The sequence below is a fragment of the Chenopodium album genome, chromosome 24 (assembly GCF_948465745.1).
Source record: "Chenopodium album chromosome 24, dcCheAlbu1.1, whole genome shotgun sequence".
Lineage (NCBI taxonomy): Eukaryota > Viridiplantae > Streptophyta > Magnoliopsida > Caryophyllales > Amaranthaceae > Chenopodium > Chenopodium album.
The window spans coordinates 658862-685726 of record NC_137857.1 but is presented as its reverse complement, the minus strand read 5'-3'; the positions used below and the strand labels follow the sequence as shown (position 1 = coordinate 685726).

At 36.3% G+C, this 26865-nt stretch overlaps 2 protein-coding genes across 3 annotated transcripts; one reads left to right on the top strand and one right to left on the bottom strand.

Moving 5' to 3' along the window:
• The first annotated feature begins 339 nt into the window (after positions 1-339).
• LOC145611242 (adagio protein 1-like) lies at positions 340-6766 on the top strand. Of its 2 annotated transcripts, XR_014106337.1 has the most exons (3): positions 340-1025; positions 4448-6204; positions 6625-6766. XR_014106337.1 is itself a non-coding variant. In XM_081666552.1 (2 exons), exons 1-2 carry the CDS (start codon positions 793-795, stop codon positions 6069-6071), a joined length of 1857 nt encoding a protein of 618 aa, XP_081522678.1. In that variant the 5' UTR covers positions 340-792; the 3' UTR covers positions 6072-6766. The 2 variants fall into 2 exon arrangements, 1 of the variants encoding a protein (XP_081522678.1); XM_081666552.1 differs by having other exon boundaries at positions 4448-6766.
• A 1651-nt stretch (positions 6767-8417) lies between these two features.
• On the bottom strand, positions 8418-23083 carry LOC145611607 (AP-5 complex subunit mu-like). Its single transcript, XM_081666947.1, has 8 exons — positions 22939-23083; positions 22612-22764; positions 21089-21397; positions 18862-19154; positions 17830-18719; positions 17270-17326; positions 9939-9986; positions 8418-9057 (listed from the first exon to the last, which is right to left on the bottom strand). Exons 1-8 carry the CDS (start codon positions 23025-23027, stop codon positions 8986-8988), a joined length of 1911 nt encoding a protein of 636 aa, XP_081523073.1. The 5' UTR covers positions 23028-23083; the 3' UTR covers positions 8418-8985.
• Positions 23084-26865: the final 3782 nt, after the last annotated feature.

The window sequence follows — 26865 nt, the reverse complement described above, 5'->3', positions numbered from 1 at the left end:
TGATAAACAACCAACCTAACCTGATCTATCCATACCTAACTTGACATGAATCAAACTTATATTAAACCAAACTCATAATAATACAGCACCGAACTAAGCTATCCGAATTCCTAAATCATCTTAAACCAAATACAAAATGATAAACCACCGAACTAACCTATCCTAAGTGAACCGTATTCAATTTATTGTAAAAATTACAGGAACTCATCTTAACTCGAATCTAGCGCCTCAAGGGAAGTACAAACTCCCCCTTCCCCTCCCAAGACCCCACCTCAAAAAGAAGTTAGAAAGCAAAAAAAAATCAAGTCTTTGTAGTCTCTAGTACTTTGTACAACTTCCTACAAACCCCCAAGTAATAAAATAAACCAGGTTCGCTTATCTAGCAAGCGTTAAACTTGAAAAGACGCAACCCACAATAACAAGAACAAACACAGAAACAAGACACAACATAAATATTTTTACTCCTCAAATTAAAATCAACCAAAAATCCAATCTTTCATTTGCTCAGATATTTTTGTATCATCTCATCTCATCATTCTTTCTCTCTGTACCTCGTTTTTCTTTCTTCTATACTCACCGAACTTTTCACCCAAAGATCTCTATCTCTCTTTCTCTTTCCTATCCACTCATCTTTAATCTTCTTCTTCAAACCCTAATCATCCCCACTTCCCTTTTTCCTCTGCATTTTCAAAATTCCCCCTTTTTTGATCTTTGTTTTCTGGGTTTTTGATGGGGTAACCTAGTTTTGCCTTGTTTTTGATTTGAAGGGTTTTTAAAGAAGAGGGATACAAAATGATGGAGTGGGATAGCAGCTCCTCTGATGATAGCGGAGATGAATTTGAAGGATTTTTGCTTAATGATGGAGTTGGTTCTGTGCCTTTTCCTGTTCAAAATCTCCTTCAAACGACGCCGTGTGGTTTTGTTGTTACTGATGCTTTGGAAACTGACCATCCTATTATTTATGTTAATACTGTTTTTGAGATGGTTTCTGGATATCGAGCTGAAGAAGTTCTTGGCCGAAATTGGTAATTCTTCAATTTTATTCTGAAATGGAGTTAATTTTGTGATTTAATTGGTATTTTTATGATTTTTTGATGTGGGGTTTTATGGGTTTTTGCAATTAGTGGCTGAAATGATTGTTATTGGCAATATAATATCATTTTTTCAAGTGGGTTTTTGTAATTTGCTGGAACTTTGATGGTAATTCTTCGAATTCTTAAATTATGAAGAACATACTATGGAGTTAATTTGTTTATTTAGCAAGTAATTGGTATTTTTTTTATGAATTTTCTGATGTGGGGTTTTCTGGAATTTTGCAATTAGTGGCTAAAAATGTTGTTTTTGGTAATTTAATGTCATTTTAAAATTTGGGTTTTAAACTTTTTTTTGTTGGGTTTCGGTAATTTTCTAGAATTGGTTAGGTTTGATGGAATAAGAATATTTATGAAAATTTCCCTTTCTAGTACCATGTCTCCAGTTAATTATCTCAGGTTTCATAGCTTTGTTACTTTCGAGGGGTACATAAAAGGGGTAATACTTGGGACATATTGTTGTTTGTGATATTATAGGAAACTTTAGGATATTGTTTCATTAGGGTTTGATTTAAATATAGTGTGTTATGTTCAAATATGAATGGTTAGACCTTTATTTCAATTGAACTTTCCATCTGCTGATCATGGGTGACATGGCTTTGGTTTGTCCGGTGACCACTCTTTGGCACGGGGTACGTACAAAAAAAAAAAAAAAAAAAAAAAAAACAACTTGAGCTAGGCCAGCTCAAGCCGGTCTTCAATTGGGGTATATTAATGCTCAGAATGACTTGAGACTAAATCTTTACTTAATCAGCTTTAAATCATTGTTTGTTGTTGTTAATTAATGAAAGAGAACTGGCATGCTCTACCGTGATTTTCATTATTACTATTCGCTGTTCTAGAATGGAAAATTGGAAACCATAGGCTTTGATGTCAGTACTTCAGCTTTAAGAATCCTGTCCTGCTGCAGCTGCCTGTTAATCTGAAATTTATGGGACTTACCAACACTTTGTGTTTAGTATACTGCTGGCTAGCTTGCTCCCTCTCTGTTATTTCTTATTGAGATGCTAGGAGCTCTATTGGGAAATAGTTTAGGTGAAATTTAACCGAGGTTTTTGGTGTTGGATATGACCTTAAGTGACAAGTGGGAACCAAATTGACTGAATTTTGTGGACCTTTTGTCTGGAAGAGCTTAAACTTATTGGTGTAAGTATTGCTTATCAGCATGTATGTTGATCACTTAAGGTCTATCTTCAATGTAAGTTGAATCTAAATACCTCAACTTGTGTCATGTTTTGGCCACGGGCCCCAACCACTTTAGTTCATGCATGCTATTGTATGACTGCACTTAACATGCACCTGGTACTATATGACAAACTATGCATTTTGGTTGGTGTTTGTGCTTGCACCTTCAATTGCCTTAGTTTTAACATGCTGGAATAAGCATGTGATTTGGTATGTACTTGTGATGTTGAAATTTGTCATCTTACACTTATATCGCTTCAGTGTTTGTTTCTCAATGGGTAAACTTTCTTTCTTTTCTTTTACCTTTACCCTGGGTTGTAGCTTTCTTGTACCTGGTGTGAATCTATTTATGTAACCTTTTGTAAGCTATTGCTTCTTTAGGAAAAGAGGTTAGGCATTCTTGCCATAAGTTTGTGACTTTAGGACACAGTCTCTCTGCACCCAGTTAGAAGTGGTGTTGTATTTATGCTTATTCTGTGTATGTAGTTTCTGTGGATATAATGTGGTGAATGTATGGATTTTTGGATGGGTATGAAGCATGATAATTTTTTTCCAGAATCAGTATCAAGAGTTAGAGTGGCTTTTTGATTCTTTGCCATGAGTTGGATTATTCCTATGCTGTATCAGTGTCATTTTGGTCATAGAATGAGATTCCTCATCTTTCTAGTAGCCTCATTATAGTCATTGAGTAATAGTTTGATATCTCTCTCTTGCAATTCGTTAAAACAACTGACTTCCACTGATGTTAAATCTAGCATTAAGAGACCTATGACATTTTTCTTTGAATATATATATATATTTAATTTCTAGTAAGATAACCCGTCCTACTACTTCTTAATTATCTCTATGCCGATAGACTGTATACACTGACACACACAAACATAATGGGTGCATCCTTTGTCATTTGGATCATTAATATGTGAGCTTTGTTCTTTTTATCAAATTAATTGTCTGACTCGTACCATATGAATTTTCATATTCCCTCCACCAAACACCCACTTGGACCCAAGTCTGCGGCACACACAATACAGGCTATTGACTTGTTGTAATACTGAGGTTATGTTGCAGAGAGTTCCGTTTAGTCACCGTGTCTTTCTCATGCTGGTTGTTTAATACTTTTTTTTCATTTCCCTTCATGCTTTCATTCACCATACTGCCATGGTGCCTAATGCTTTATGCTTCTATGCCAATGGTTATATTGAAAGAAATGCAAGCGAATGCTCTCTGATTAGCTATAGTATGTGAAATCATAAGTAAATGAAGTAATCAACAAATTTTGTTAAAAAAATCTGATACCCAAAAGTACTTCATAACACTGTTCATCCCACATGGGACCTCTGCAAAAGATATAGCCATACAGGATATTAAAATCTCCATCCTAATGTGTATGTGTTTAATTTTTAAAACCCTGCATTGTCATTCTCATGTCAAATGGAACATTATCCTCTTTATCAATTACAGTACAGTACAACTGCTAGTATGTTAGAACTCGGATTTGTGTCAAATCAAACAATCATTATGGAGCAAATCATTATCTGGGGGCTGGAAGTATTTAGGCAAATCCAACTTTATACAATATCCTAAAGTTTCGGGGGCGTCTAATGATTTTTTCCCTACATCAACCCTGAATAAATTTCCATTTCTGCACCATCAGTTTAAGAAGTGTACTGTAGTCCCATGTATGTAATAGCTGTAAGCAGTTCCTCACTTCCTTGTCTCCAAAGACATATGTTTTAGTGTTGATTGGTGTTCGACCTGACTCTTGCTGCTTTTTTAGTACTCCCTTATCCCAATATGAGCTTTACTTTTACCTTTTGGGTGACTGTTCATTTCCTTTGTACAGTTATGTTTTCATTTTTTCCTCTTCAACCATATATCTTTCTCTCCTTTTCTCTACACTATCTCATTCTTGATTTCCTCTCTACCCACTCTCAACTCTTAAATATGTATTAAACTACTGTTCTTAATCTGCATGTCGATCCCAACTGTGAAGCTCATGTTGTGTGGGGGTCGTATTTATGTAAATAGTAATTTGATTAATAGGCACTTGGAGTTTCAGTATTCTGGATGTCCTCTGTGATCATATTCTCTGCTATTAAACTATATTTATTGTGCTATTCTGTTTATGATAGAGATGATAGATGAAATTGACTCTGTATGCTGCTCTGCAGTCGTTTTTTGCAATGCAGAGGTCCATTTGCTAAGAGAAGACATCCATTGGTGGACTCTGCTGTTGTTGCAGAAATAAGGAGGTGCCTTGAGGACGGGATTGAGTTCCAAGGTGAATTGTTAAATTTTAGGAAAGATGGCTCTCCTCTCATGAACAGATTGCGGCTGGTGCCTATTTATGGAGATGATGAAACAATTACTCACTTTATTGGAATTCAGTTATTCTCAGAAGCTACTGTCGATCTCGGTCCACTTCCTAGCTTTACAGCAAAAGAATCCATGAGGTCATCTGATCTATATCGTTCCAGTCTTTCATCATTTCAACCTTTTCAATCTCGGGAGCGAAACATGTGTTTTGAGGTTTGTGGGTTGTTTCAACTGAGTGATGAAGTCCTTGCTTTGAAGATATTGTCACGGCTAACGCCAAGGGATATTGCTGCTGTGGGTTCTGTCTGCAGGCGTCTTTATGAGTTAACAAAAAATGAGGACCTTTGGAGAATGGTTTGCCAGAATGCTTGGGGTAGTGAAACAACCCGCGTTCTTGAGACTGTTCCTGGGGCAAAGCGACTTGGGTGGGGCCGGCTGGCTAGAGAGCTGACTACCCTTGAAGCAGCTGCATGGAGGAAGGTGATTGTTGGTGGTGCAGTTGAGCCATCGCGTTGCAACTTCAGTGCTTGTGCAGTCGGTAATCGGGTTGTCTTGTTTGGTGGAGAGGGGGTTAACATGCAGCCTATGAATGATACCTTTGTGTTGGATCTAAATTCTAATAACCCTGAGTGGCGGCATGTCAAAGTGAGCTCTCCACCTCCAGGTCGTTGGGGTCACACTCTCTCTTGCGTGAATGATTCAAACCTGGTTGTTTTCGGTGGTTGTGGAACTCAAGGCCTGCTTAATGATGTTTTTGTCCTCGATTTGGATGCCAAGCAACCAACCTGGCGTGAAATTTCTGGATTGGCTCCTCCTCTTCCTAGATCATGGCACAGCTCTTGTACACTTGATGGGACCAAGTTAATTGTGTCGGGTGGATGTGCAGATTCAGGGGTATTGCTGAGTGACACTTTTCTTCTGGATCTCTCATTGGATAAACCCGTGTGGCGAGAAATTCCAGCAGCTTGGTCCCCACCTTGTCGTCTTGGCCACTCATTGTCAGTTTATGGTGGGAAGAAAATCTTGATGTTTGGAGGTTTGGCTAAGAGTGGACCGCTTCGCTTCCGTTCAAACGATGTATACACAATGGACTTGAGTGAGGAAGAGCCATGCTGGAGATGCGTTACTGGAAGTGGGATGCCAGGTGCTGGAAACCCTGGAGGCATTGCTCCTCCTCCTCGATTGGACCATGTAGCTGTGAGCCTTCCGGGTGGTAGGATCCTAGTGTTTGGTGGATCAGTGGCTGGTCTGCATTCTGCATCACATCTGTATCTACTTGACCCTACTGAAGAGAAGCCAACGTGGAGGGTGCTAAATGTGCCCGGTAGACCCCCAAGATTTGCTTGGGGACACAGTACTTGTGTCGTTGGGGGCACGAGAGCTATAGTTCTTGGTGGTCAGACAGGAGAAGATTGGATGTTAACTGAGCTTTATGAGTTATCCTTAGCAAGCAAAGTTAAACTTGAGGATCTGCTATAGGTATAACATCAGCATCATTTCTTCCTGGAAGTAATAAAAGATGAAGGATTTGTCGTAGATGATACATATCTGTCCAACAGCCAAATTTGCTGTTGTGCAGACTGCAGATAGAATTTGTCATCGGCTGTCTCAGGTGGGTACTCTTGGGCGAGCTCTGGGTTTGCGTCTTTTGTCAGTTTGACTTCATTCCAGGTTTTGATTTTTGGGGTTTGTATGAAGTTTCACTCTGAAAATATGTGAATCATTCTTCCACTTTTTACTGCAGATCTTTTAGGTGGGTTAGTTCCTATAGTGTAGGTTATCACTTTGCTATTCTTCTTGTTCTAGATCCTGTGCTTTTTTCCCCCTCCTGTTTGAGGTCTGTAGTTGCTGTCTAGGATAATGGGCAAAAATAAAGTTTAAAAAAAAAAATTTTTAAAAAAAAAAGGTAAGATGGAAAGCGGGTTTGCATGTATATATATAGACCCTGTAATTTACTGCTTTCAGTATGCATCTGTAGTGAGAAATACGCTTTTGCTCTCTAATTATCGTACAAAGATCAATCTCTCTTCAGGTTTATACATACTGCAACTGAGGAGGTTCTGATGAGAAGCTGAAGCCGAAGCCCAGTTTATTACTGCAATAGATTGATTTGACTATATATTTGTTCTATTTTAAAGCTAAAAATCTATATGAAGAGTTTTCTCTTTCATTCACATATTTCTAATTTACACATCTATTCATTTTGTGGTGTAAGTGCTGCATTTTCTGCAGTCATCTCGCCTGCTGATATTTATTCATTTTTGTTATGCCTTGAGATTTTTATTATAGCCTGTTGTCATACTCTTTTCTTTCAATCCAGTTAAGCATTAGAATTGTACAGTTTGTTCAGGTGATACAATGTCCGAAATACTTTGTAGTTAAGATTTGAGAGTTTATGATATAATCACGCGTTTGTGTCATGTAATTAAAGCTCAAATATGTGTACTTTTAGTTGCTTATAGATCTACCCAAAACCCCAAAAATGGTGTGTTTGGCAAATTCAATGAAGAGGTGGTGGTGATTGGGTAAATTTAATTAGCATCTCTTATAATGGTACCTTGTGGTCCTTTTTGACAATTGCTCCATGTTAATGTCCGCTCATGGTACATTGATACCATACCCATTGCCATTTGCCAACAATTGCCAAGTTGGACATGATAAAACGAGTTTAGTAGCCTTTGTTCTTTTCAATCTATTCTAACAAAAGAAATTGACATATTCAAAAGCAAAACAATTCCAATAGAATAAGCTCAATAAGACAATTGTATTAAAAATAAGTTGGAATAAATCAAACTAAAAAAATAGTGAAAGACATTTATTTTGAAACAAATTGGTAATTTTTTTACTTTTGATTTATAATGAGAGTGAGGGATAATTGTTGGTTACAGCTTCCCTTTCAGTTTCAAGCTATTTTGGGACCAACTTGGAGGTAAACCTTATTAGACCTTCATTTTTCACGGTATTTTTTTGGGTTCATTTGTAGGTTAAATAATTTAAAGTAGGGAGAAAGAAAGAAAATCACTACACCCAAGCATCTCAATCTTATAGAGTGAAACAATTTAGCAAGTGCAAGATAGTAAATATTTTACTTACTAATGATAAATTAGGAAGAGTGTATGGTATACAATGAGCTAAGTTTGGTATCAACGTAGTACATAAAAATCAATTCTACAAAAGTTTGATAATTTTCATACACTCGGTATTTTCGAATTAGATCAATTTTTCTCGCCGAAATTAGGGTTTAACCCTCCAACCTATCTTTGAAAAGTGACTGGAATCTCCTATCCTACCTCACTCAAAATTGGTCCTTTATACATGTTGATGCATCCTTTAGTGGTGCTATGGTCCATGCAAAGCAAAAAAGCTCAGCAACGTGGCTCGGAGGATTCCAGGAGAAGATTCATGCCTCTGATGTGTTATGTTCTCCTTGCTCAAAAAGCCGGATTCAAAGACGCCTATCTTCTTTGGTCTATCCGAGAGTTTCAAGTACTTCATTATCTATTCTACAAAAAGTAATGCATTTTCATTGCTTGTGCAACATAATTTTCCACGAGACTTACACGACAACTAGTTACCAGAGTACTGGGATTCAACCTGGTTTTAGCAGCAAGTGATCCGACTTTAACAGAGTGGTGTTCAATCTCTTTAGACGCGCAGATGCAGTGGCGAGGGATTAACTATGAAGAGTCAATGAAACTAATCGCCAAACTTCCACCTTTTTCCGCAAACACTAACCCTAAACCCTAAAATAAATTGAATAAAATTAAAGCTGTAATGCTTAGGTAACCCTTGATGTCACTTAAGATGCTGTCATTTGATCAATGCTTATGAAAGATGCAAGAAAATCAACAGAATAAAATTAGTTGTAAGATTTGGATTACAAACATTTGTACAGGGCATAAAGTAATTATTTGATGTGCCATGAAAAAAAGATAGAAGGAAAAGAAAAAAAAAGGGGCAGTACTATGCTCTGATGCTTGGATTCAGGAAAAGAAATGACATGCTGTTAGAAAAATGTACTTTTATTTCTTCACTTCCTCAACAATATGAGAAGCACTTTTGGGACTTGCGTGGATATCCCCGGATGCCCAAAATATCTGTACAAAATTGTCCTTGCATTGTCATAAACAAGGGGCTCCTGTAATTAGGATTAGAGAGCAAAGTATTTTCGTTAGTCGCTAATCATTAGCGGCAATTGCCAGAATATACAACTTTTCATTGTATCACAACAAAATTGATAAATTTCAGGTATATCTCTCCTTCAACTGTGTACATCACATCAGTACATGCATTAGAACTCGCCCAGTAAGCCACGAGGGCAATTTCCCGAAGTATTCATGTACGGTAGGTTAAAAGAGCAGTTGAGTTGTTGAGCTTCAGTCCTTGCTCATCCTTAGGCAGTAGGCATAGCAGCTGAAGGGCACTTCCCCAATGTATTCCACAAAATATATTCCCCTGAAGTAACCTGTCAAGTGGAAACACGCTTCACATCAGTCAATCAGATAAGTTTTGGGCAAAGGAAATTACCCCAGAAAGAAGGGGGAAGGGGGAAACATTGATATGAAAGTCTAATGTTACATAATTTTGTTCAAACATAATATATGCAGAAGCACAGACGAGTTGCCTCCTCAATTGCAGCTAATTAGCTGTCCTACATAGTTTACTAAATGCCATAACACATAGAGATGCCCCAAATCCAAGTGCCACCAAATCCATCAATTGGTCAGTGTCATAAACAGTGGTCCCAAGAATATGTAGTGCTTACATAACAAGTATTTACAAAAGGTTCAGTGCCTTGAGTCTTATGACTCATCCGAAAAGACACACAGCAGAGCACCCCAAAAAGCCAAAAGGCTCCTTTTGCTTTTTTTGGATGTGAAAACAAAGAGTAACTAAAGCTTACAAATGAAGCAAGAAAGGAAGCTCATACACTATCCACATCTACAAAGCATCCAAGACATACATGCTCCAGGGAGAATAGCCAATGGTAGTTAATTTGGAAATAATTCCAAGTACAAGAATATGCTAGAGACGACACTTTATTGCACACTGATGCAAGCAACAGGAGGCTAAAACTGAGTGTGGGGAGAGGGGTAGGTGCTCTTTTATCACACAAGGATGGAAGCAACAGAAAGTGTGAGTGTATTTAAGGAACGATTAGGATTGATTGCGCAAGGATACAAGCAACAGAAGACTAAAAAAACAATTATCAAAAGCTATTTACTTAACTCAAAACAAGTGCCAAGTTTCAATAAAACAGATTACCACAACAACAAAGCCTTAGTCCAAATATAATTCAGTGTTTATAAGTGATGTTTTTATTGCAATTATAAACACGAAAGTTACCTGAGTAGAAAACTCAATAGGCGCTTTAACAGCAGGATAGATGTTTACCTGATGCAAAGCATACAACAGTATAAGAAACAAAGGCAATCCAAAACTTGATCAATGAACCTACTAATAAGAGATAACTAGGACCGGATTGACTACGTCAATTAGACACTACAGCAAATCCACGTAGGTGGAGAAAATTGCAAAGATAGAGGAGTTTCCAAAATTCAATGTCAGTTGCTTGTTCTGAAGTTTTCACTAGAAAAGAAATGAAAATTGCTTCCAAGAAAATCAAAAGTTAAGTCCCGTATATGGAAACAAGAACATGTAGAATGGTCTAGTAGTTTAATGACAGGTTGATGGTAGGGTACATATGTTAGATGATTGTGATGAAGTGTGGTGTTTGCCCCTTGGCCTAAAGCCTTCTTAAAATGATCCTTGCCTTTTGAACTTAGAAGGTATGCCCTTTATTTTTATTTTTATTTTTGTATATAATTAAATTTATTAATGATGTATACTTGTTTTTTCCTAGAATAAAAAGCTGTCAGGACTTGGGAGGCTAGACGGTTAAGTACTCAGCCAATAGAAGAGCAACACATTCAGTTCATTTTTTTGAAAAAATGTAAAAAATTGATCCAAAATAGTGTATTCGACCCGGAAATAAAAATTGCCGAGATGCTTACCATGGACCCTAATACACCCCGGGAGTCTATTTGGGTGGGTGCAACCATCCAATATGCCTTTAAACAGTCAATTTACCCGTTTCAAATTTGCACCAATTTCCTAAATTCAAGCCTACCACGAATATTTATGACAACATATAATGGTCATATATGGTTCCAAACGGAATTTTATGACCCTAAGATGTATCCCATAGGGTCTCACGACCTTTCGCCAACGGGCCCCGTAACCTAAAAAATTTCCTCAAAAAGCGTGAAAATAAGCCTTCAATTTTTGAACTTTTGACCTTTTTTTGTCCGGAAATAAAAATTGACGAAATGTTTACCATGGTCCCTAATACCCCTCGAGAGTCCAATTGGGTGGGTTGAACCATCTAATATGTCTAAAAACGGTCAATTACACGCTCGAAACTTGCACCGATTTCGTAAACTAAAGCCTACCACGAACATTTTCGACAACATATAATAATCATATATGGTTCCAAACGTCATTATATGACCCTAAGATGTATCCCATAGGGTTTCAAGACTTCTCACCACTGCGCCCCGTAACATCAAAAATTCCTCAAAAAACGTGGATTATATCCTTCAATTTTGGAATTTTTAACCTTTTTTCGCCCGGAAATAAAAATTGCCGAGATGTTTACCATAGTCCCCAATACCCTTCGGGAGTCCAATTAGATGGGTTGAACCATCCAATATGCCTTAAAACGGTCAATTTACCAATTTGAAACTTCCACCGATTTCGTAAACTAAATCCTATCACGGACATTTTTGACAACATATAATGATCATATATGATTCCAAACGTCATTATATGACCCTAAGACGTAACCCATAGGGTCTCAAGACTTTTCACCACCGGGCCTCGTAACATCAAAAATTCCTCAAAAAGCGTAGATTATAGCCTTCAATTTTCGAATTTTTGACCTTTTTTGGCCGGAAATAAAAATTGCCGAGATGTTTACCATGGTCCCCAATACCCTCCAGGAGTCCAATTAGGTGGATGGAACCATCCAATATGCCTTAAAAGAGTCAATTTACCCGCTCGAAACTTGCACCGATTTCTTTAACTCAAGCCTACCGCAGACATTTATGACAACATATAATGTTCATATATGATTCCAAACGACAATATATGACCCTAAGATGTATCCCATAGGGTTTCAAGACTTTTCACCACCGGGCCCCGTAACATCAAAAATTCCTCATAAAGCGTGGATAATAGCCTTCAATTTAGGAAATTTTTAACCTTGATGTTTACCATGCTCCCTATTACCATCCGGGAGTCCAATTGGTGGGTGAAATCATCCAATAGGCCTTAAAAAGGTCAATTTACCTGTTCGAAATTTGCACCGATTACATGAACGAAAGCCTACCACGGACATTTTTGACAATATATAATGGTCATATCTGATTCCAAACGGCATTTTATAACCTTAAGATGTATCGCATAGGGTCTCACGACCTTTCGCCACCGGGCCACGAAATCTCAAAAATTCCCCAAAAAGCGTGTATTATAGCCTTTAATTTTGAAATTTTTTGACCTTTTTTCGCCGAAAAATAAAAGTTGCCGAGATGTTTACCATATTCCTTAATACCCTCTGGGATTTCAATTGGGTGGGTGAAACCATCCAATATGACTTAAACAATCAATTTACTGCTTTAAGACTTGCACCAATTTTGTGAACGGAATCCTACTACGGACATTTTTGACAACATATAATGGTCATATACTCATATATGGTTCCAAACGCCATTGTATGACCCTAAGATGTATCCCCTAGGGTCTCAAAACTTTTCACTACTGTACCCCGTAACATAAAAAATTCCACAAAAAGGGTAAATTATAGACATCAATTTTGGAATTTTTGACCTTTTTTGGCCCGGAAATAAAAATTGCCGAGATGTTTATCATGATCCCTAATACCCTCCGGAAATCCAATTGGATGGGTGGAACCATCTAATATACCTTAAAACGATCAACTAAGCCTACCACGAACATTTTCGACAACATATAATGTTCATATATGGTTACAAACGTCATTATATGACCCTAAGATATATCCCCTAGGATCTCAAAACTTTTCACTACCGAGCAACATAACATCAAAACTTCCGCAAAAAAGGGTGGATTATAGCCTTCAATTTTGAAATTTTATGACTTTTTTTCGCCTTGAAATAAAAATTGCCGAGATGTTTACCATAGTCTCCTACACCCTCCAAGAGTCCAATTGGGTGGGTGGAATCATCCAATATGCCTTAAAACGGTCAATTTATCCGTTCAAAACTTGCACCGATTTGGTGAACTGAAGCCTACCACGGACATTTTTGACAACAAATAATGGCCGTATATATGCTTCTTAATGGCATTATATGACCCTAAATGTATCCCTTAGGTCACCACTGGGCCCCGTAACATTAAAAATTCCAAAAAAAGCGTGGATTATAGCCTTCAATTTTGGAATTTTTTGACAATTTTTCGCCCAGAAATAAAAATTACCGAGATGTTTACCATGGTCCCTAATACGCTCAGGGAGTCCACTTGGGTGGGTGGAACTATCCAATATGCTTTAAAACGGTCAATTTACCCATTCGAAACTTGCACCGATTACGTGAACTGAAACCTACCACAAACATTTTTGAGAATATATAATTGTCATATATGGTTCAAAACGGCATTGTATAACCCTAAGATGTATCCCATAGGATCTCACGACCTTTCGCCACCGGGCCACGTAACCTCCAAAATTCCCCAAAAAGCGTGTATTATAGCCTTTAATTTTGAAATTTTTTGACCTTTTTTCGCCCATAAATAAAAATAGCCGAAATGTTTACCATGGTCTTTAATACCCTCTGAGAGTCCAATTGGGTAGGTGAAATCATCAAATATGCCTTAAAGGTCAATTTACCCTTTCGAAACTTGCACCGATTTCGTGAACTGAAGCCTACCGCGGACATTTTTGACAACATATAATAGTCAAATATGGTTCCAAACGGCATTATATGACCATAAGATGTATCCTTTGGGGTCTTACGACCTTTCGCCACTGGACCCCGTAACCTTTAAAATTCCTCAAAAAGTGTGGAATATAACCTTCAATTTCTAAATTTTTTAGACCTTTTTTAGCCCGGAAATAAAAATTGCTAAGATGTTTACCATGGTCCCTAACTCCCTACGGGAGTCCATTTGGATAGGTAGAACCATCTAATATGCCTTAAAACGGTCAATTTACATGTTCGAAACTTGCACCGATTTCGTGAACAGAAACCTACTACGGACATTTTTGACAACATATAATGATCATATATAGTTCAAAACGGCATTATATGACCCTAAGATGTATCCCCTAGGGTCTCAAAACTTTTCACCACCAAGCCCGTAACATCAAAAATTCCTCAAAAAGCGTGGATTATAGCCTTCTATTTTTGAATTTATAGACCTTTTATCCGTCCGAAAATAAAATTCCTGAGATGTTTACCATGGTCCCTAATACCCTCCGAGACTCCACTTAGGTAAGTGAAAACATCCATAATGCCTTAAAACAACCAATTTACCCGTTCGAAACTTGCACCGATTTCGTGAACTGAAGCCTACTACGGATATTTTTGACAACATATAATGGTCATACATGGTTCCAAACGGCATTATATAACTCTAAGATATATCCTATAAGATCTCACATTCTTTCGCCAGCAGAGCCCGTAACCTAAAAAATTCCACTAAAAGCATGGATTATAGCCTTCAATTTTGTAATTTTTGCTATTTTTTCTCTTAGAAATAAAAATTGCCGAGATGTTTACCATGGTCCCTCATATCTTCCGGGAGTACAATTTGGTGGGTGTAACAATTCAATATGCCTTAGAACGGTCAATTTACCCGTTCTAAACACAGATTTCGAGAAATTAAGCCTACCACGAACATTTTCGACAACATATAATGGTCATACATGGTTCCAAACGACATTATATGACCCTAAAATGTATCCTATAAGGTCTCACGACCTTTCGCCACAGACCCCGTAACCTCAAAAATTCCTCAAAAAACGTGGATTTTAGCCTCCAATTTTGGAATTTTTTTGACTTTTTTCGGCCGGAAATAAAAATAAGCCGAGATGTTTACCATGGTCCTTAATACCCTCTGAGAGTCCAATTGGGTGGGTGAAACCATTCAATATGCATTAAAACGGTCAATTTACCCGTTCAAAACTTGCACCGATTTCGTGAACTGAACGGACATTTTAGACAACATATAATGTTCATACATGGTTCCAAACGACATTATATGACCCTAAGATGTATCTTATAAGGTCTCACGAAATTCCTCAAAAAACGTGGATTATAGCCTTCAATTTTGGAATTTTTTGACTTTTTTCAGTTTGAATTAAAAACGGCCGAGATGTTTACCACGTTCCCTAATACCCTTCGGGATTCCAATTCGGTAGGTGAAACCATCCAATATGCCTTAAAACGGTCATTTCACCCATTCGAAACTTGCACCGATTACGTGAACTGAATCCTACCACGGACATTTTTGACAATATATAATGGTCATATATGGTCCAAACGTCATTATATGACCCTGAGATATATCCCCTAGGGTCTTAAGACTTTTCACCACCGGACCCCGTAACATCAAAAGTTCCTCAAAAAGCGTGGATTATAGCCTTCAATTTTGGAATTCTTTGACCTTTTTTTTGCCCGGAAATAAAAATTGCCGAGATATTTACCATGATCCCTAATACCCTCCGGGAGTCTAATTGGGTGGGTGGAACCATCCAATATGCCTTAAAACGGTCGATTTATCCGTTCGAAACTTCACCGATTTCGTGAACTGAAGCCTACCACGGACATTTTTGATAACATTTAATGGTCATATATGGTTCCAAACGGCATTATATGACCCTAAGATGTATCCTGTACGGTCTTAAGACTTTTCACCACCGTGCCCCGTAACATCAAAAATTCCTCAAAAAATGTGGATTATAGCCTTCAATTTTGGAATTTTTTGACATTTTTTTGCCCGGAAATAAAAATTGCCAAGATGTTTACCATGGTCCCTAATACCCTCCGGGAGTCCACTTGGGTGGATGGAACCATCCAATATGCCTTAAGACGGTCAATTTATCCATTCGTAACTTGCACCGCTTTCGTGAACTGAAGCCTACCACGGACATTTTTGACAGCATATAATGGTCATACATGGTTTCAAGCAGCATTATATGACCCTAAGATGTATCCTATAAGGTCTCACGACCTTTCGCCACCGGACCCCGTAACCTCAAAAATTTCTCAAAAAGCGTGGATTATAGTCTTCAATTTTTAAATTTTTTGACCTTTATTCGCCCTGGAATAAAAATTGCCGAAATGTTTACCATGGTCCGTAATATCCTACGAGAGTTCAATTGGGTGGGTGGAACCATCCAATTTGCCTTAAAAATGTCAATTTACTCGTTTTCGTACACACCTCTTGTATTGGCTATAAGCTTTCACGTGACTTGTATGTAGCCGGATAATGGTCATAAATGGGTTGAAACAATATTATCCGACACGGGGATAGCAGCTACCAAAAGCAGCACATAACACCATTTTTATACACACTCATATATATAGTACGTGTACGTGCTGTGTGTGGATATATAAGCCGCATGCTATTTTGGTATGTCCATAAGAAGTCAGTCAGTAAAAAAAGTAAGAGAGAAATTAGGATACTCGATGACACCCTCATATGAAATGAGTTAGGGGGGAAGGGAGGAAGGGACACAACTATTTGTTTAGTTAAGTGGATTTTTATGATGATAGTTTGGGATAATGTGACAATTATTTCTAGATGGAGAGAGTAAAACGGTCATGCCAAAAGGATACATAATCAAATAATCTCCAACTATATGCATTGATGTTACACACATGGAAAAAAAAATGAAACCTCTTGTCTCCTACCTAGATCCAAAAGTGTGATTCTGGTTAACACGTATACTCTTTCTCTCTCCCTATAACTCATTTCAATGTAGCAAATTGTCTAACTACCCAAATATTAGAAAGCGGAAGCACTTTATATACATACTCGTTGGTATGTATATGAGACTTACCATTATTAGCTCACACAACTTGACACACTACTTGTCAAAAGACATACCCACGTTATCTCATATTGAATTCTATGTCCAACAATATTACATAATCATCTTCATGCAACCAAGAAACTTCAAATAATATGGGAATAAATCACTGGATATAAATATCAAATGAATCCTCTTGCAAGTCCCAAAAGATTCCCATGACAATTCTCCATCTTCCTCTTCTTCCCACCCAAAAAGGAGCATCAAGAATGATGGAAGTCAGTCTGGCAGTGTCTTTCAAACAGATTTGGTTGGAACCTTATTTTGGTGAGAAGGTTAATGCAATGATGGTTGAAAATTACCAATTACCATGTCAGTTTGACATTGCCATGATGGTTTAGTCAGATCACTTGAGTTAGTATCAAAACTATATAATTCGTAGACGGTTAATTTAGTGCTCAGGAAATGCTAAGCAAAATTTTGATCAATATCTTTTGGGACCTGAAATGGAAGTCCTCTTAATGAAACACTTTAATACCCTCACAAGATATCATAGCAGCAAGCCAAAATCTGGAGCAAGTAGAAAGAGACAAAGCTATGAACTTACATGTTTCGTATCAACAGACATTCCAGATGATGAAGCCCCCATGATTTTGAAGGACACCTGAAAAAACATGAACCAAAACAAAAGTGAGATTATATGCCAAGCCTATCTGATCACACATCAAGGAAAAAAAAATAAAAAGAGAGCCAAACACCAAATCACAGGACACCAGTAGAATTTTATTAATAAGACTGTCTTGGCAAGTCTCTTACTTTAATTGGAAGACTACAGAAAGTAAAAAATTGAACATCACAATAAAGGAAAGTAGAAATTACTTAAAATTTCCAAATGGCAGAACAGAGACCTAATAAGTCAAAAGATTATTTATGAACAACTATCACATGTATATCTAATGATGTGTCTATATTGTGTAAGTATCTCCTAAGCTTGAAAATTGATGTTGTTTGATTAAAATTTTAAATTTAGAAAACAGCTACTACGACAACCCCAAAAAAAAAAAAAAAAAAAAAAAAAAAAAAAAAAAAACACCCAGCAGAGTATTACTGCAGGAAAAAACAGGCACCAGTGATATTCAGTAATTCAAAAGAGTTGGGTCTATGTACCTTAGCATAGTCATAAGCCTGCCAACAAAATGGTTCTTCTAAATCGATTGGTGGCAGATCTTTTCTCATCTTTTCTTCCAGAAACTCCTCAATATTAACACCATTATTTGCATTCTCCATTTCTGTATCACTATCTTCATCATATCTAGTCCCTCTTACTGACCCAAGAGATTTTTGTGTCTGTAAGCGTGCAAATTTAACAGTTCCTGGAAATGTTGCCTCAACACTCTTTCCTGAAGCTCCCCTCCCACTTGTTATAATTTTCCACTCAATTGAATGATCTGTAGAAGACACAGTTCCAATAGATGGTGTCCCACTGAAAGAGACTACCTTTCTTCGAGGAAAGGGCATTGTAATAGTACAAAATTCCATTGCAAGTGGAGCCTTATAACCATCCATAAGTCGTAATTTGAATAAAAATGCACCCTCATTTTCTGACACCATGGAGAGCTGGTAAAATCCCTTGACCGGAGGTCCAAGGTTGCAGAATGTCAAGTAACGCATTAAAGTGAAATTACCAAAAGGCGGTGAAAAAACTAGAGATTGCTTGTCAATGCCATGCTCTGGAACTTGAACACATGGATGGAATGACAAAACCTCAACGCGAGAGTTGTTCAGGCCTGTCAAGGGAAAGGATACATCAGGTAACCCCTCCAATTCTGCTCGACAATTAACTTGGCCTGAGATTGAAATGCTATCAGGGATCTCATCACGGTCATACATGGAAGCATTAATTGTTTCATAGATAGTAAACAGAATTCTCTGCTTTCCTCGGTAAAGATAGGGCTTCCAAGCTGGCTGCTTGACATCTGCAGGGGGCACATCTATGGCAGAGAAGCCATTCAACCTGATAGCTGAAAGATTGGAGTAGCTGAGATCCAACAGAGTACCTGCGTTAAAAAAAATACAAGAGCAAGTAATATAATTATAACTTTTCTTCCCTATAAAAAGTGGATAGGATATATAAGTACATGTCAATGCTATTATCATATCCATCGTCAAATGAAGAATAACATAGCAAAAGATACCAACCAAAGGGCATTGAGCTGCTGATGAAAGATTGTAAAGCATCTTTTTCCAGTGGCCTGGAACCAGCTTTTTGAGCATCTGACAACACAGAACCAGCTAGAGAAGCAGGAGATGCGGGGGAATTGGGGACTGATGCAGGAACTGGTTTGCCTCTTGCAGAGATACTTGATATCCCAATGCTTCCGGTGAGGGAATCAAGCAGCCCTCCTACTGACGGTGATGCACTAACAGCTATCTCAGGTTCAGCAAAATCCCCCGTGATTATGTCTCCGATGACATGTGCAAGCATAAAAGCCCTGACATGTGCAAGAGCCAAGTAGACTAGTCTCAGATATGATATGGATATCAATTTGTAATAAAATACCCAAACACTTTTCTAGCAGCAGGAAAATGAACAGAGAAGACAAATAACAGCTTTTTTTTTTCCTTTTTAATCTTTAGTATCTGAAACAGTAAATCATTTGACTTGGTGACAGTAAGTCACAAGACTTGCCAACAAATCAAAATAAACTAATATTCTTTCTAAAATACACTGACAGCTGTCTAACAGATTAAAAACCCAAGAAAATCATGAGAAACCAAATTACAAGCTTTTATGTGTCTAGAGATACAAATCTAGATAAAGAATTAGCTTAAATAAGATTTTCAAGGTATCTCCAAGAACGAAGGAAGCCAAAAACATTCATTCCAAAGAGGGCCAAATTTACCAGGGTCGAAATTTCATGATTTTTGTTAAAATTTATCAATAATTTCAGTATACCCTTCTTGCCCCCTAAAACACAACTGCATGTAGTAAGCTTTAATGCTCAATGTTCTTGGAAAAAAAAAAAAGCTCCATGAAAAGAGATAGCAAATGTTGCAAACTTGAAATAATATTTAAGTGGAATATAAATAAAGGAAACTAAAAATGAATGTTAATAATTAGATTAGATCACTAGACCTCTTTACACTCACTCAAAGACTTCCCCTCTTAATGCCTTAACCACGGAAGCAACATTTTGTCATTGATATGTACCTGAAATTAACTTTACAGCCGGCCTCAATGGGCCCGAAGTTAGCTCCACAACTGAGTCAAATAAGGCATATCCACTTAGCCAATTAAATGGTTATTCTACCCTAAAAGACAAACAAGCCCATCAAGGCAACTCCAAAAGGCAGAAGTCAAGAATAGGCTAATAGCATCAGATGAGCTCTTAAGTTTTGGTTCACAATGCCTCTCCAAGTCTTCAATTTTTTAAATAATATATGTGTGTAAATGAGTTCAAAAGAATTGGGAAATTAAGTTATTGACCACTTCCTAAAACCTAATAGCTTGTAACAATTTTATATGCTAGGTTACCAAAAAGACATAATAACATCATGTCTACAATTTAATATCTAGAATTCTAGGAATTCAAATGAGCAACTAACCATGCTGAAACCTAGATCGACAAAACATAAAAGGGATTTGATGCTTACTTGCAATTTGTTAGATATCAGACTAATTTTTTATAATACAAAATTTTGTGTAGATCTCACACTTCATACATGCGCCTAATATATGAATCATAATAGCACATCTGTTTATGATCTATAGAAAGAGATTTTATAAATCAAATTCCACACCTTTTAAATCCCAGCTTCAAAGGCAACCTTGCAAAAATCCTTAAAAATACAAAGACACACTTCCTCAGCAGTCAGTAGTACACGTTTTAGATATCAGATAAGGTCATCAATAGACTTCCTAATTCATGGAACTTATCCAATAAGAGAATTTTAATACTTGAAGTTCAACTCTTAATACCAGGTGTAAAAGGTTGATTTTCTGAGAGGTTGGGTCGGGAAGACACAATTAGGTGTCTACAATACTCCATATTAGATCGTTGTTCAAAATTAGCCAAAAGCCTTACTCCATTAAAGAGAGAGAAAGATGCAGATTTGGCTAGCCATAAGGCATAAAGGAAAAAGAACCTACACAAGAAAGGCTCAACCAACTTATATGTTGACTACGGAATTTTTTTAAGAGTTTTTTAGATTAGAAAGGCAGAAATCATTTGGGAAACCACAGGGGGTTTTCAAGCTCAGATAATGTACAAAATTTCTCAAAATGATTTTATTTTTGCACATGGTGCCACAAAGTACAAAACACTGTAACCAAAAGAGCAATTGAGGGCAGAATATCTAGTACAACAGGGATGAGAAAGATGATTAAAGCAAAATGATAATAATCTCAGAAGGTAACATACCATACCCTGTGATGGAAGGGAGATCAAACAGTAAAGAGGATAAATTTGGGTCCATGCCAATAGCTGTTCCACAATCTGATCTCTTGTAAAGTCTTTCATATGCTTTCACATGCTTTGGCTCCACCAATGGCAATACCAAGATGCAATATGGTCCCTTCACATGAAAAATTAATGGCCATAACATGTAGCCCTCTCCTTCTTCATGGTCAATATGGAGACTTATGATGTGGCGCACAATAGGGTCATCAACCCAGGAATCTGACCCCTGAACTGATTCAGCGACACGTATGCCAGAACCACGAACAGATCCCTCCCTGTTACAGTACATAAAAACTAATTACATCACATAAAGACCACATGGTGAAGCTTTGTTAAACAGACAAATTGGAGGCACTAAACACACAGAGCTCATTATACAGCATAATAGAAAAAAAAAATTGAAATTTAAGCTAATTTAAAATTTGAGCTACTGCACAAGAAGAAGAAGAAAAAAAAAAAAAAAAAGCAGATAAATAAAAGAAACAAAATGCATATCCCTACACACATGCACACAAAACATGGTTGCACACACACAACAATGAAATAGAGAATTAGTGACAGTGAAGATCCCCAAGGCAGAGAATACTAGGAAACCTTTATGTTTCTTCTGATGAATACTTGATCATGAATTAACACCTATTATGTTGGCCACAAAAAAAAAAAATGAGTATCCAGCTTCATCACTTTAAATAAAAATAAGTTACAGAGTAATCAAATGTTACTGTAAGGGTTCTTTTTTTTTTTTTTTGGTGACTGTGCGCACGCGTGTAGAGAGAGCCACAAAGGAAAAATGATATTGATGGGATTTAAGCTCAAGTCTTGGGTATTAATGTACACAGCTACCACCACCAAAAGTTAACCAGCTAAGCTAATCCATACCTATCAAAGAGAACAAAGTTGATGAAAATGCCTCTAACTAAGCTTCCCTAATATTATAATTCTACCACTTGCATATGCCTTTAAGTGTAGTACACTAAATCCATATCACTCCCTACCAATGAAATACTATGACAGTTTCAAGTTTAGATTCTTCAAACATTCTCCTCATTTTAAATTGATTGTCTTCCATTTAATAGCATATTTCAAAATTAAATAACTTCTTATGCATTTACTTCATTGCTCTCCTAAACAGTTAACGGCTTATGATGAACTGCTCCTATTCCTATCTTACTGGAATAGGAGCAGTTCATCATAAGCCGTGTAAATGTTGACATTTCCCATTTCCATAGGCATCACTGGACATGTTTCTTCTTCACATTACATTTATCATATAACATGATCACAATAACCACACAAATATTCAAACCTTTTCCAAGTTCATTTCCTAGAACTCAAAGTCTATCCTATTCAGGAACTTGGATAAGATTACCGCATTTCATTGTATCGAGTTTCAACACATTTGAACCAGATAATGATCACGACAATCTTAAAACTTCAAAGTAACACAGCATAAATTCATCATCATCAATGTATAATTTAGCTCAAAAACCTCTTCCTTCGATTGGTAAACGCCTCGGAAAACTCCGAATCGTTGGGAAGCGAAGTCGATACAGTAGGTTTATCATCATTGTTTTCATCCACAACTTTCTCATCCTCCGATTTGCAGGCAGCACGCCATCGGCGCTCAACAGTAGGAAACCTCCTACACAAAATTCAAATCAAATTGTTGTTAATCGAATTGAAAATTTCGAAATTAGGTTAAACAATGATGAAATTGACGACTAAACACACAAAATAATCGATAATGTTAGGGTTTACAAAAGTAAAATTTGAGCTACAAAATGATGAAAATGGAGGATGAATGAAGATTCGAAACCTGGAGAAGACGACAAAATCGACATTGTTGAGGATCCAAAGAGCTCTGATGTTGCACTTGCTGCTGATGTTGCTCGTCGTCGTCGGCATAATGAAGAGATTGATGTTTGAAGCTGTTTTGGTTTTCAGTTTATTGTTGGGGGTTCTCAAAATAGAAAGTGACAAAGTGGATTGCTAAACACCGCCGTCCAAAATGATCACCATCGCCAACATTTGGTGTGAGTGGACAATCATGCCCTTACTATATAACCACCAATTTTTCCTCCCCGGCAAACCCACCACCCCTTTCGATCGGCGACAACCACCACTACCCTAACCGACAACCCACCATATCCCCTCAATGACAAGCCACCACCTTCCCTCGTCGGCGGGAAGGTGGTGTTTTTTCTATTTCCGGCAATAGCAGTAACCGGAGCCCGAACCGGTTACCGGGCATGGTAACCGGTTTTGGGCTCCAATTACCGTGTCTGATAACCGATTTTGGGCTCCGGTTATTGTGCATGGTAAACGATTACCACGGTAACCGGAGCCCAAAACCGGTTACCGTGGTAATCGTTTACCAGAGACTAAAACCGTTTACCGTGCCAGGTAACCGGAGCCCAAAATCGGGTAGTGGCAAGAAAGATTAAGTATTAGGTTATGCAAACTCTCATAATTCATCATGGTCAATGCTTATAATGGTACTATTTTGAAATTGTAGGAGTTTTAGAAATCATGGTAATTATATTAGTATTTTTTACTTTTATTCGTCTTTTAAAACTAATAACTTAAAAAATTTCCAAGCTAAGGCAAAATTTATCATCAATTCAAATCATTTGTCATTTACAATTGACAACAAGCAACAACGAAATGAATCTAAGAAAGCCATACAATATGTCAAGACTATCTTTATTCCATAATTACTCATGCAAAAACTATAGTGTTCAGCTTTTTAGGATTAAGAAATTTCCACCCCGATATGTCTCTAGTGAACTATGATCCCACAACTTCATGGTTGTGAACTTGTGATATGCAAATCTTTCTACATAACTCTAAACATTATAAAATAATTCCAAAATATGTCTCACGCAAATTAAATAAAGTTTACTTTCATAATTCAAGAAAGTTATTAAACACAATTCCAAGAGCAAATCCATGAAAAAAAAATAAAACACACACACACACCAAAGGCATATATGATGACCTTGGATTGTATATTTTAAGTTTCAAAACATAAAAAAGTTTGGGCATAAAATCTAACAACATTTGAATTAAATTAGCCCACTAAACTCGAGCATAAGTAAAAGTAAGCACACTCTCTTCTTTAGGTGGCTCTCCTTCCTTCCATGCATTTGATTTCTTGAGATTCTTCCAAGCTTTTTGAAGAGCACCAAGTGTCATTGTAGGAGCCATCAGTATCCACCCTCTTAACATTACTTCTATCTACATCACATTAATAATTTATTAATATTAAATCATCTCATATGACATGCATATATAGTATGTTTAAATTTTAAATATACAATGATGTACATTTGCTTTATAATATACCATTATACCAAGATCATAAGCAAGATTTCACATATTTCACAATATGGGTCATTGACTTGAATGATAGTTTTTACCGACTAGTGGCTACCTTACTAACTTTATGTCGACATGAATGAACTTACTTTGTCCTGATGAAATTAAAAATTAGTTTTCACTTATTATAAATTTAGCATATATATCTAATTTGGGGTGTGTTTTACATGTTGTGTTGTCATGCACTCATTTACTAATAAACTAGTGTGTAGCCCGGACGATGCTCCGGGTTATTTTTTTTAACACTTGTAATGAATAGATAGGTTCATTCCTTATTATTTATTTATTCAAAATTTATTTATAATTTATAATAGTTTCCCATTAAACCTTTGAATAAATTATTTATGAAACAACTATTGACTAATTATACAAACATGTTCTTGTAAAAAAATTATATAGACATGTCATTTGTATATAATTTATAAAATGATGAAAATAAAGACATGATTAATTAAATAACTAAAATTTATAACGATAGTTAATTTTTCTTGCTTGTATGTATTATCTCGGTGATCATAATTAGCAAATAATAGGATCAATTTTTTTTTTTTAAGAATTGCAGTTATTAAATGTTCAGATCTCCATCCAATCCATATACTTATATATTTATGACTTGAGTATTGAAATCATGATTAATATATGGATGAGATGGTAAGATATCTAATGCATATTTTTGTGGTTGTGAGTTCGAATCTCATGATAGACATTTTTAATAGAATATGCTCATAGTTGAAAGATGACATAGCGAGGGTGCCACGTGACACATAAACGTCTTTAGGAACGCTTTTTAATATATAAATAATAATAATAATAATAATAATAATAATAATAATAATAATAAGTATAGATGCTCTAAGGCATTCATTCTGTTGCTTTTGGAACATTTGAGGTGTTATGAGAGTATATGTAGGAGTTTACATAATTAGCATATTTATTTATTTATTTTTTTGAAGAAATCATATTTATTAGTTATGCATAACTAATTATAGGAATATTGCAATGCAAGTTTACAACTTATGCAATCTTTTTTTTTTTTACAACCATATATCATTAACTAGTTCATATATACTACTTACTCAAATGTTACTATATTATGTATAGTATAGGTGCGGTATATCTCAAAGGTATATACAACAATAACTATGATTTTTTTAACATGGTAAGGCCAATCAGGCCCCAGTCGAAGACTTTTATTAAAGGGTGGGATTTGTTGCTGTCAATGTCCTAAAGGGGTAAAGGGTGGGATTTGTTGCTTATTATGAGGATCAAACCTCACATCTCGAAGATGCGAGGTGACCTCTTCTATCACTACACCAAGAGGTCTCCCTACTACAACAATAACTATGATGTCTATGAATGAAGTTCTACTTAATCAATGAGTTTAAAAGATGGTGAAAAGCATGGCATACCTCTTCCTTCTCTAGATTGAGTTTGGTTGCAATAAACATCTTGACTTTATCAATTGTTATCTCTTGATCCCTTACAAAAAACAATAAGACAACGTATCATGTCTCTAAATTATATTAACCATGAGATATAAATAGATAATGAAATCACCATCTTTGCTAATACTAATTGCCAATGATAGACTCACAAATTTTTTTTTTTTTTACCTCACTATTTAGAAGTCGATTTTGTTACTCAATTTGATAATTGTTAATAATAGATTCACCATTTAACCTCACTCTTTAGCATCAAATATCCAAACACTATTTATGAATTATGATAGATTCACTATTGAAACGTCTCTTTGGAAATCAATGAAAAATAAATCCATTACAACTTAGCCCATCAAATCTATTCATCATAATAACAATTGATAATCAAGCATCAAGCAACTTATCTTCTAAAATTTTGTAAAATACCAAGATTATTGAGCACAATAAATTGGGAAGCTAAGTAAAGGGTAATTTATACTATTATTTGATCATCTATTATATACAGGATTAGTTCTTTCTTAACAACACCTTTTATATAAATACGGGTTACACATAGAGGTAGGTGCACCTAAGGGCCTGTGATTTTTTACTCATTTGATATATTTTGCTCTTAGAAAAACCCTTGAATACACCTGCACCTGGGTTCTTGAAACTATTTTCCATAAAACTTTATAAAAAAAATATATGCATATCTTCCATTAACCACTTTTTACTCAAATTAAGAATATTTTCTTGACATGATGAGGAAATGAAGAACTACATTATCAAGAAAAGAAACATTATTTTTATCAAGAAATTATGCATGATATAATTCAAATACTTACCATGTAAGAATATGGGGGCTCGTCAATGGTGGTAGTGTACCTCCATTCCTATCATTAATGAAATAACTTATAAATCATCCCAAATCCAATGAATAAATTTTT

Excerpts from the sequence above, each read along its gene's own strand:
- LOC145611242 (XM_081666552.1), top strand. The coding sequence starts at position 793 with ATGATGGAGTGGGATAGCAGCTCCTCTGATGATAGCGGAGATGAATTT. Across the intron at positions 1,026-4,447 it reads GAAGTTCTTGGCCGAAATTG|TCGTTTTTTGCAATGCAGAG; the intron begins GTAATTCTTCAA and ends GCTGCTCTGCAG.
- LOC145611607 (XM_081666947.1), bottom strand. The coding sequence starts at position 23,027 with ATGCCGACGACGACGAGCAACATCAGCAGCAAGTGCAACATCAGAGCT. Across the intron at positions 21,398-22,611 it reads TTTACCAATCGAAGGAAGAG|GGAGGGATCTGTTCGTGGTT; the intron begins GTTTTTGAGCTA and ends GTACTGTAACAG. Across the intron at positions 9,058-9,938 it reads CTATTGAGTTTTCTACTCAG|GTTACTTCAGGGGAATATAT; the intron begins GTAACTTTCGTG and ends TCCACTTGACAG.